A 10,217-nucleotide genomic window follows, 5' to 3' on the forward strand; every position below is an offset into this window, starting at 1 on the left:
TTTATAAATGGAAATAATGATAAATTTAAGACTGTGGTTGGAGCGATTTTTCAAATTTAGGACTCTCCTAATATTTTATCATTTATAGAACTCTCATTTCCTTATTTAATTATATTTGAAACTGCCACTAACGTCGTTAACTATTTAACATTAATTTGATTTTTTATTTATTTTTATTATTATTATATAACTTAAATATTTTTTTTCTTTCTTTTCTTCATAAGAGGCGTCCCAAATCAGCCTTTGTCGGAGCGAATGAGACCTCGAGTGATCGATGAAGTTGTGGGACAAGATCATCTTCTCTCCGAAAAATCATTTATTCGATCCTCTGTAGACTGCAATCGTCTACCTTCTATCATCTTTTGGGGTCCTCCCGGTACTGGTAAGACCACCTCCATCGCCAGAGCCATAGTTAATTCATGCTTCTCATCCTACAGATTCGTTTCTTTATCTGCCGTAACCGCTGGAGTTAAGGACGTTGTAGAAGAAGCCAGAAAATTGAGAAAGATGAAGATAACCAAAAGAACTGTTTTGTTCATAGACGAAGTCCACAGGTTTAACAAATCTCAACAAGATTCCTTCTTACCAGTAATCGAAGATGGAACTATAGTTTTCATGGGAGCAACAACCGAAAACCCTTCCTTCCACTTGATAACTCCATTGTTATCTCGATGCAGGGTCCTCACGCTTAATCCGTTGAAACCTAATCACATTTCATCGCTCATAAAGCGAGCTATAGCTGACAAAGATAAAGGCGTGCTCGTCGGCCTAGTCAAAGGATTAACATCAATTGAAGTAGATGAAGACGCAATAGAGTTTCTGTCATTAAACTGCGACGGAGATGCCAGAGTCGCACTGAATTCCTTGGAGATTTCAACAACAATGGCATCTTCTCGTGCTAACGAATGCAGTTCCATATGCAGAATCGTTGTTGAAGATGCAAAAGAAGCGACGCAGAGTAAGCATCTAGCTTACGACAAATTTGGCGAAGAACACTACAATCTGATAATTTTCCTCTGTAGACTGCATAACTCTTAATTTTCCTTCATGGATGATAAAATAAAGAAAGAAAGAAAATATTTAGGTTATATAATAATAAAAAAATAAATAAAAAATCAAATTAATGTTAAATAGTTAACGACGTTGGCAGTTTCAAATATAATTAAATAAGGAAATGAGAGTTCTATACATGATAAAATATTAGGAGAGTCCTAAATTTGAAAAATCGCTCCAACCACATTCTTAAATTTATCATTATTCCCTTTATAAATAGGCTATCTTTTTTCCAGACTTAAATATATGACATGAAATTTAAAACAAATAAATAAATATTCAAGCTTTGAGGAATATTCAACTTATTTAAGAAAATATGGACTTGTTTGAGTTTATCTTTTTCATTAAAAAAAATTCAAATCAACTGATTTACATTCTCAAAAATTATATATATTCATCTCAACTAATAAAAGATAAATTAATTATGTCAACTCAAGTAGCTTTTATATTAAAAAACAAAAATAATTATTCAACTGATCAACTAACAAAAAAAAAAAAATGTCATGTACAATAAAATTATGAAATGTAATAAATAATCAAATTCAATACTAATATTTTACAACTTAACTCAATTTTTTTTTTAAAAAACAAACTTTTTGAGCAACATTATAATCAAATTAATTTAAAACACATAAATCAATTCAAGAATAATTTGTTAGTTTATTTTCTAACGGGATAATTCTGATTAAAACATGTTTCGTCTTGATTTTATCACGATTATGTCCCAAATATTAATAAACACAATTAAATATATATCTTTACAAATATTTATTTCAATTTTAAATTTATTATATTATAATATGAAATTTTAATATATTATCATAAATATTTTATAAAATTAATTTTTAATATATATTTCTTTATAATAATATAATTTTCAATATATTATAATATATAAAAACATATTTTTATATAATTTTATCATAAACATTTTTATTTTATAAAAGATATGGTATAAACGATATAAACAGTGTTTCATATGAATTTCACGAAATGAAATCGAATTGGGGATAATAGTAAAAAATAAATTCCAAAAAAACGAGAATATAATGGTAAATACACTCGCCAATCCCGTATGGCCCATTATTGTCCTCTCTAAACCCAAACCATTTCCAAACGGGAATATCTTATTCATTTTTTCTTTTGTTGACAGGTTCCTTGGTGGAAGTTGAACCATATTTGGGATTATTTAACAATCAAACTACCACTAATAAGTAATCATGAATTTGTGTTGCCTCCCATCACCAAGTGTTAATGTAACAAATGGAAGTCATAATTGAATTGGTTTCTTTACTTACAAGCACCAAAAATGTTATTTAATATTTCCACATTTTAATTTGCAGGCTGACCCAAAAAGCCAAACCCAAAGTAAAGTTGTTTTCATAACCTTCCATTTTTAAAGTGACATTAGCCAACTTCCTTTGACCTTCATCTTCATCCTCATTATATATATACAAACCATCTCAATTCTCCTCATACAACCATTCTTTAAAACAATTTCGATCCATCTATGGAGATTCGCGGAAGAGGCATTGGAATATTACTAGTACTTGTAATTTTCTGTTCTTTTTTCATGGCGAGAACCTTATGTGATCAGTCTACTGCGGCTGTTCTTTTAAGGGTGGATCAATATGGGAAAGGAGATTTCAAGAAGATACAGGACGCCATTGATGCTGTTCCATCTAATAATAATCGTGTTGTTTTCATTTGGGTAAAACCAGGGATTTACAAAGAGAAGATTGTGGTTCCTGCTGATAAACCTTTTATTACAATTAGTGGTACTCTGGCTTCTAATACTATAATCACTTGGAATGAAGGTGGTAACATTCTTGAATCCCCAACAGTTACTGTTCTAGCTTCTGATTTCATCGCAAGGTATCTCACAATTCAGGTAAACTTGTTTTCTTTGTGTTTTTTTGAAAAGTGAGTGAGATTAAAAGGGGAATGTCTCATTTATACCTGGTGGGAAAATAGAAACAAATACATACAATGATCAACAAATTTAGAACAAATTTAATGGGATTAATGATTATAATTTAATATTTCCTATTTTATTCCATTCGAATTATCTTAGTTTAAAACAATTTTTTTTCTGATTTGATCGGTAATTGATGATGAATAGGAATAAGGATGACAATGAGACAAATTGATTAAGACGGGGAATGCATTTATCCCGTCTCATTCTGTTTTGGAAATATTTTTACTATAACTCTTACTCGTTCGGTTTCAAAAAAAAAAATCTCTTCCAATTGTATTTTTTTTCCAAAGACTCTCTCTCTAATTCAATGAGCGAAGAGAGCGGACTTATATTTTTAAATATTAATTTTTTTTCTATGATAATACGATGCTTTTATATAATATATATTGTGATATATTAAAATTTATATTATTATACAAAATTATCTTAATTTTTTTAATCAAATATTAAGATTAAATAAATATATTAGTGATATTATATAATTAATTAAATTTATTAGTAATTAAGGTTATTCAGATCATAAACATCATCTCCGTTTTATTTCGAGTCAAACTATGGTTAAATCGAGAAAAAATTGAAAAAAAAATCTCCCCATATAAAAAACCAAACCGCAATAAATTTTCAAAACAGATCCAAACATAATAAATTCACTACTCTGTTTCATTATTGTCTTCCTTAATCATGATACATGATCATGCAACATCAAAATCATGAGAAAAGAAAAAGGAATGTTCTAGAGAATTAGATAATCCTTAATTGAAATTTAAGCTAACTTAAACATATCAATTAATTGGTATAATAACACAATAATTACTAATACTTATCTAAAGATAATTGATCATTATATTCAACAATTTCGCAGAACACATTCGGAAGCAAAGACAAGGCAGTGGCATTGAGAGTGAAGGCGGAAAGGGCAGCCTTCTACGATTGTCGAATCCTCTCATACCAAGACACTATATTAGACGAAGCCGGAAAACATTACTACAAGAATTGTTACATCGAAGGAGCAACCGATTTCATATGTGGCAACGCGGCTTCACTTTTTCATGGGTGCCATTTGCATTCCCTTTCATTTGTCGGAGGGGCGATCACAGCTCAAAAGAGAAAATCTAGATCCGAGAAAACAGGATTCATCTTCTCGAAATGTAGGATTACTGGTCCCGGGAATGCTGTTCTTGGACGCCCGTGGGGTCCTTACTCTAGGGTGGTTTTTTTGAGAACTTATATGTCTAATGTTGTGCTTCCAAGAGGTTGGGATGATTGGGAACAACAAAACAACCAAAGGTTAGTTAATTACATAACTATCTTAATTTCAACCAAAACAAAATTAGTCCAACATAGTACTTTTTTTGCAAAAGTATTAAGTTGTTCCAATACTCCCACTTAAAACTAAATAAGCCAAATTATGACCAAGGTAATAATAATAACTTACAACTAATTGATATTATGAACACTATGACATTTGTAACTGTTTTTTGAAACAAAAATTAATATTTTCATAATTTATTTTTTCAAAACAGAAGTGTGTATTATGGAGAACACAATTGCTATGGGCCAGGGGCTAACCGAGGAAGAAGGGTAAAATGGTCAAGAGATTTGTCGAGTTATGAAGCTAGGTCATTTGTCAATATTGCCTTGATTAAGGGGCAAGATTGGGTTAGAGCTTCTCCTACCAAGTTTGATGAATCCTCCACACTTCTCCTAGCTAATGATGATGGGAAATAAGTAAATTGAAACACACTATTTTTATTTTTAGTTGTAAACCAGATTGATTCATCAGTTTTAATTTATTATTTTTTTATTAACTTATTTGTTTGAACTCTATAATTTCATTTATATGTTAGTATTACTCATTTCTCTAAAAATCATATCTTTGATGGGGAGACTAGAAATGGAATTAAGAGAGCACCCTCATTGTAAATTTGTAACATCATATCCATTCAATGTAACCATAGTGTTGCATTTTTTATTTTACTTTTGTAATGGTTAAGATTATTTAATCAATTCATTTATTTTTGTGAGTATCACACAATTATTAAATAGTAAAAAACCTAACAAATATAATTAGAAATTATGAAAAACCTTGTTACAAATTATTAAGAATTCAAGATATTTATTAGAAAATCCCTAGTCATAGTACAAGAGAAATAAATAAATATAAATTTTTTTTCTAGTCTAGTGGACGATGATATTTCTAGCCTACCTGAGATACCTGAGTTGGTCCGATGAAATTGATTAAATGTGTTTAATTTAATTCGCCGTTGGGAAATTCACACGAAAGGGAACGAATCATTCTCCCAATAAATAGAAATGATCATAATGATCATAACATTTAAAATATATAAGAGGGATATGTACTATAAATTGTTTCTAGAATGTATAATTAATTTATAAATAAAATAATTTAATCAAGAACCAAATAGACATATAATCTACTTTATAACCTAGTTTTTAAATGCTATAGGCGTGTAAAAAGTAACCGATTTTTTTTTCCAAAGAATTCTGATTTACTATTTAAGCAAGCCTATTTATTTTTCTTCCTGCCCATAGATCGACCACCACCTCTTGATCTACGTCCCAAAACGAATTCCCTTCTTTTATTAGGATTTGACTTCTTATTGTAAAGTTGGTCAACTGTGGTCTTCTTCTCAAGCTTTTTGGTTGCATGACGCATCTTTTTTATCCTGCCCGCCACAACCTTCTTGGCGGGTCGTTCATCAATTTTTACATAACGAATTGTGAATGTCCTATGCTTTTTTACCCTTTTCATCTCCATTGTTGTACTAGATTTGGGCTCTCCATCATCATCTTCTTCTTCTTCTTCTTCTTGAAAGATGTCTTGACTGAACCAGTTGGTCATGATCTCTTCCGGAGTGAGAGATTCTTTAGAAGCTGCTGCTGTGTCTTCTTCAGAATCAGAAATAACTACAACAAGTGGATTTGGTTCATGATCATCTTCCTCCTCCTCTGAATCATCATTTCCCTGCCCAAGTAAATTTTAAGATTGGTCATTTCTTATAATAAAACTAGTGTCAAAACATAAAACAAACAAAGAATCATTACCTCAAGTTGTTGTTGTTGTTGTTGTTGCTGTTCATGTTTGAGTTTTAATGATAATGCTTCCACTACCTTCAATCGTTTCCTTTGCCTTGACTTGTTGCTTCTTCTTCGTTTCCTTCTAACCACATAACGTCCATAAGCTTTCTCAAGCATATCTTCCTCCATTAGTAGCCTATTCTCCCTGCACCACTAATCAGAATACACACATAAAAGAAATCAAATGTAAACGATGAACCATGCACTCACTGGCGTTCTTCATCAATGTCAAATATCTCCCCCAATTGCTCATCGTACCTGCAGCAATCAGAACAACAACAGCTAATATATAAAAATATTCTCAATATACCAACAAATGTAATGAGGGGTTCATCCACCTTTCCCGTTCTTCATCAGTGTCCAAGTCACTTGACGATCCTTCATCATTGTCTTCATTGATCATCTCTTCTAAATCTCCAATATCATCCTCGCCAGTATCAATAACTTCTAAAGTTTCTTTACCCTGAATATATAGTTGGTATTTGGATTTGGAAATTAAAGCTATGAAGCAACAATAATATACCTTCTCTGTTCTTTCTTCTTTTCAAAATAATGTCATATTAGCACACCAACTGAGTGATGAATTACAAAAACAAACCTTGATGGAAGATAAAGAGAACAATTCTTGAACCTCCATTCCATCCATCTGAATTCCTGTTTCCATCCGACTCTTGTCCTAAATAAATAAGAAAATGTATCATTATTACTATAATTAAGATGGTAAATTCAAGACAATGTACAAACAAGTCATACAAAGACTCTTCAATAAAACACAAAACCTTTAATCTTCGTTTCGCAAAATCTTTCTTAGACCGCGTTTTCTTATGCTCCATAGAATAGGTTAGGCCTTCCATCTCATCAAGCATCTTCTTCTCTTCTTCATTCTCCTTTTTATCATTCTCAATATCAGCCGATACAAGAGGAGCAGGCTTTACAACAGGTGCGGATAGTGCTTTCCTAATATCCATTCGCCATCTACAGTAATAAAGCATATAATGTGATTAATCCCAAATATTTACATCTACATGAGAAAGATTATGAAGCAAATAAAATAATTAGCTATGATCATTTTTGTGTGCATCATTATTGGTGGGGTTACACCTAGAACCCATTAATGCATGATAAGAGCCATTGGTACCCTTCCATTTTACATGCATTTCCCTATTCAAATTCAGGATCCTACATAGCATCATAAGAACACAAATACTAAATGACTAAAAATTAGATAATCAAACATCCTAAGCCCTTCAAATTTAAAACAAAACAAAAATAAATGATGAATGAAAGACATTATCGGTACTATGTTTATTAGACAGTTTCAGCTTACTTCAAAAGAAGCTTGAAGTCTTGCTTTCCCAAAACACGAAGAACAACACAAATGGATTTCACCTGGAGAAATCAATACTACCGCGTTTAGGAAAGAGGTAAAACAAGAGTAACGAGATGAGTACTATCGCACTTCAAATATAAAATGTCGCAAAAAGCAGTTGTTGTATCACGGCAAAACAGGAGATGGAAGTCAAGGGAACCGTTACCTCTTCAGTTGTCAAGTCGTGATTCTTGATTTTTGATGAAGCAGAATCTTCGAAACTGATAGATGTCACTGATCCAAGGATCTCAAAGGGATTGGAAGACCAAACAAAATCAGAAGCAGAACAAACCTTTGTGAAAAATGTCTCGCCATCATCTTCACATCTGAAATGAGAAAACAGTAAGACAAATTCCTGCACTTCATAAACAACAACAAATAAGATAGTCTCAAAAGACACCAAAAATTCCCATATTCCATAGGTACAAACAATTAGCACATAGCAAGCACTTCATCAGGATGCAAACATATCAATTCAAAGGCCTTATGATGGAAAACAAATGCACCAAACCCTTTTAGATAACTATGCACAAACAAATATCATGCGTCACATTAGTAACAATTCAATAGCATGCATGGACATGGCGAAGAAATGGGTATAAATATAGCATAAGTTCATATGTTTTTACCTATCACAATGTCTCTTCTGTATCACCTACATAAATAAATAAATAAAATCATATTCAGGTCATGGACACAAGATCGGTTGTGGGAAAGCAATACTAAAGATGAAATATTCTCTCTTGAATGAGTTACCTTTGAGGGCTCTGCTCTAGGTTGTAAAGGATGCCTTACATCAAACAAATGTGGATTTATCTTTGATGGGGCCTTATATTTAAGGCCTATTACATACACCTCAGCCTTATATTTATCAATCTCAACCCTTTCAAATAACTGGCAAGGAAATTAAACGATTCAAAAATCTCTCACAATCAACTCAAACTAGATCAGATTAAGAAAGGAGATAACCTGTCTAAGACAGTAGAGTACAGTAGTATAATCTTGAGACCTGCAAACCTGTAGCATGAGTTGTTAATGGATGTACAAAACATATCTAGGTAATTCAATTGTGTCTGAACTTAACCTATGCATGCATGCTCTTATTAATAAAACCTAGACTCATGTAAAGATTAAACCCAAAAAGATGGGCTTGTTTGTAAACAGATAATTTGAATTAGGAAAAGGCTACTTACCTTAGTCACAAATGTCCCTTTTGGTGCTAAGAATTCAGTAGCGAGCTTGACAGAATCGATAAACAGAGCATTCAGCTGGTCAGTGGCCTCTTGAGCCGAATCACCCCTAACGTTGGATGAACCATCAAGCAGCACCAAATCAAAAGCTAAGCATTCATGCTCCTCCATTAGCTTCTTGATCGTTGCCTTGCATTGAGGCTTGCTTATATCTTCTTCTACACTAATGGCTCCGGGAATAGGGGGAATAGGCAGGAGATCGATGCCAACAACGAGGGTTCCATCAGGAACACGCTGGACGGCAACCTGCATAAAACCGCCAGGGGCGGCACAGAGATCGAGGACACCGCTGCGGGAGGACCGAAAGAAACTAAATTTCGAGTCGAGTTGGATGAGGTTCAACGCTGCATGAGATCTGTAACCTTGTTCGTTGGCTAAATGATAGCAATTATTATTCAAATTCACATTCTCCATCACCCTAAATAGTCAAAGAAACTATTTGATATAATAATGAAGATCTCTCTTTGGCGGCATGCACTCTCTTATGGTTTATGATTTTTAGATTTAGGTTTTGTTTTATATAAATAAATTATTAGGTCAAGAATAATTTATCTCTGATTCCCTTTTTATTTTTCATTCTATATTTATATTTTTATATATAATATTTATCTTTCCTTATTTATCTCTCTTTATTTATAATATATCATCTTAATTTATATAATTATTTATCTCTCTTTACTTATAATATTTCATATTAAAATTAATCATATATATATATATATATAATATAATATAATGATGCTTAATTTTTAAAGTATCCGGATTGTCGAGTCGAGAGCTGTGGTTAATTTGGATATATGTGAGAGTAAATGAATACTTGGGTCGGATTGTGGGTTGACCCGCACATAAACTTAAAACGGTTAAAAATAAAATTAAAAATGTTATAGGTATGGTTCGAACTTGCAACCTAATAAAACAAGTACAACCTTTTAATCAACTAGGCTAATAACACTTTATATTTTAAATTTAACTAAAAATTTGATAAAAGCGTGACATTTTAACAATATAAGTTCAACTTTTTAACTAACTAATCTATATACATATAATGATGCTTAATTTTTAAAGTGTCCGGATTGCCGGGTCGAGAACTGTGGTTAATTTGGATATATGTGAGAGTCAATTGATACTTGGGTCGGATTGTAGGTTGACCCGCCCATAAAAATTTTACCGTAATATTTTTTTCATGGTTTTTTATATTATTACTCGTGCAAATGTACGGGATACATGCTAGTTAGTGTACATGACGGTTATATTGATAAAATAAAAAATGACAAGCCTAAATAAATGACTTAAGAAGATGGAGAATAATTGTTTAAACACCACTTCTACACCGATGTGTTCAAGATTATTATATATATATATGGAAATTTGACTAAATGACAATAAAAGACCTTTAAATGCGTTGTTGATCGCATAAATTTATTTGTGCAAATGACAACTTCAAAATATTCTGACGAAATTACCTTGT

At 31.9% G+C, this 10,217-nt stretch overlaps 3 protein-coding genes across 3 annotated transcripts; 2 read left to right on the top strand and 1 right to left on the bottom strand.

Moving 5' to 3' along the window:
• Window positions 1-255: 255 nt before the first annotated feature.
• On the top strand, window positions 256-1,038 carry LOC124915954 (ATPase WRNIP1-like). The gene has a single exon (XM_047456694.1). The coding sequence runs from the start codon at window positions 256-258 to the stop codon at window positions 1,036-1,038; it is 783 nt and encodes a 260-aa protein (XP_047312650.1).
• A 1,588-nt stretch (window positions 1,039-2,626) lies between these two features.
• On the top strand, window positions 2,627-4,826 carry LOC124915955 (putative pectinesterase 11). Its single transcript, XM_047456696.1, has 3 exons — window positions 2,627-2,944; window positions 3,894-4,318; window positions 4,555-4,826. Exons 1-3 carry the CDS (start codon window positions 2,627-2,629, stop codon window positions 4,757-4,759), a joined length of 948 nt encoding a protein of 315 aa, XP_047312652.1. The 3' UTR covers window positions 4,760-4,826.
• A 732-nt stretch (window positions 4,827-5,558) lies between these two features.
• Window positions 5,559-9,163, bottom strand: LOC124915956 (adoMet-dependent rRNA methyltransferase SPB1-like). The gene is made up of 11 exons (XM_047456697.1): window positions 8,693-9,163; window positions 8,469-8,516; window positions 8,256-8,393; window positions 7,666-7,887; window positions 7,458-7,519; window positions 6,910-7,105; window positions 6,729-6,806; window positions 6,469-6,593; window positions 6,374-6,388; window positions 6,133-6,254; window positions 5,559-6,025 (listed from the first exon to the last, which is right to left on the bottom strand). The coding sequence occupies exons 1-11, from the start codon at window positions 9,161-9,163 to the stop codon at window positions 5,559-5,561; spliced, it is 1,944 nt and encodes a 647-aa protein (XP_047312653.1).
• Window positions 9,164-10,217: the final 1,054 nt, after the last annotated feature.

Source organism: Impatiens glandulifera, chromosome 9, assembly GCF_907164915.1.
Source record: "Impatiens glandulifera chromosome 9, dImpGla2.1, whole genome shotgun sequence".
In the NCBI taxonomy this organism is placed as follows: domain Eukaryota; kingdom Viridiplantae; phylum Streptophyta; class Magnoliopsida; order Ericales; family Balsaminaceae; genus Impatiens; species Impatiens glandulifera.

What these genes read in the sequence shown, in the direction of transcription:
- LOC124915954 (XM_047456694.1), top strand. Translation starts at nt 256, where the DNA reads ATGAGACCTCGAGTGATCGATGAAGTTGTGGGACAAGATCATCTTCTC.
- LOC124915955 (XM_047456696.1), top strand. Translation starts at nt 2,627, where the DNA reads ATGGCGAGAACCTTATGTGATCAGTCTACTGCGGCTGTTCTTTTAAGG. An exon ending in CAAGGTATCTCACAATTCAG is followed by an intron (nt 2,945 to 3,893) that starts GTAAACTTGTTT and finishes ACAATTTCGCAG; the next exon opens with AACACATTCGGAAGCAAAGA. An exon ending in GAACAACAAAACAACCAAAG is followed by an intron (nt 4,319 to 4,554) that starts GTTAGTTAATTA and finishes TTTTCAAAACAG; the next exon opens with AAGTGTGTATTATGGAGAAC.
- LOC124915956 (XM_047456697.1), bottom strand. Translation starts at nt 9,163, where the DNA reads ATGGAGAATGTGAATTTGAATAATAATTGCTATCATTTAGCCAACGAA. An exon ending in TACTCTACTGTCTTAGACAG is followed by an intron (nt 8,394 to 8,468) that starts GTTATCTCCTTT and finishes TTTCCTTGCCAG; the next exon opens with TTATTTGAAAGGGTTGAGAT. An exon ending in ACGACTTGACAACTGAAGAG is followed by an intron (nt 7,520 to 7,665) that starts GTAACGGTTCCC and finishes TGATTTCTCCAG; the next exon opens with GTGAAATCCATTTGTGTTGT.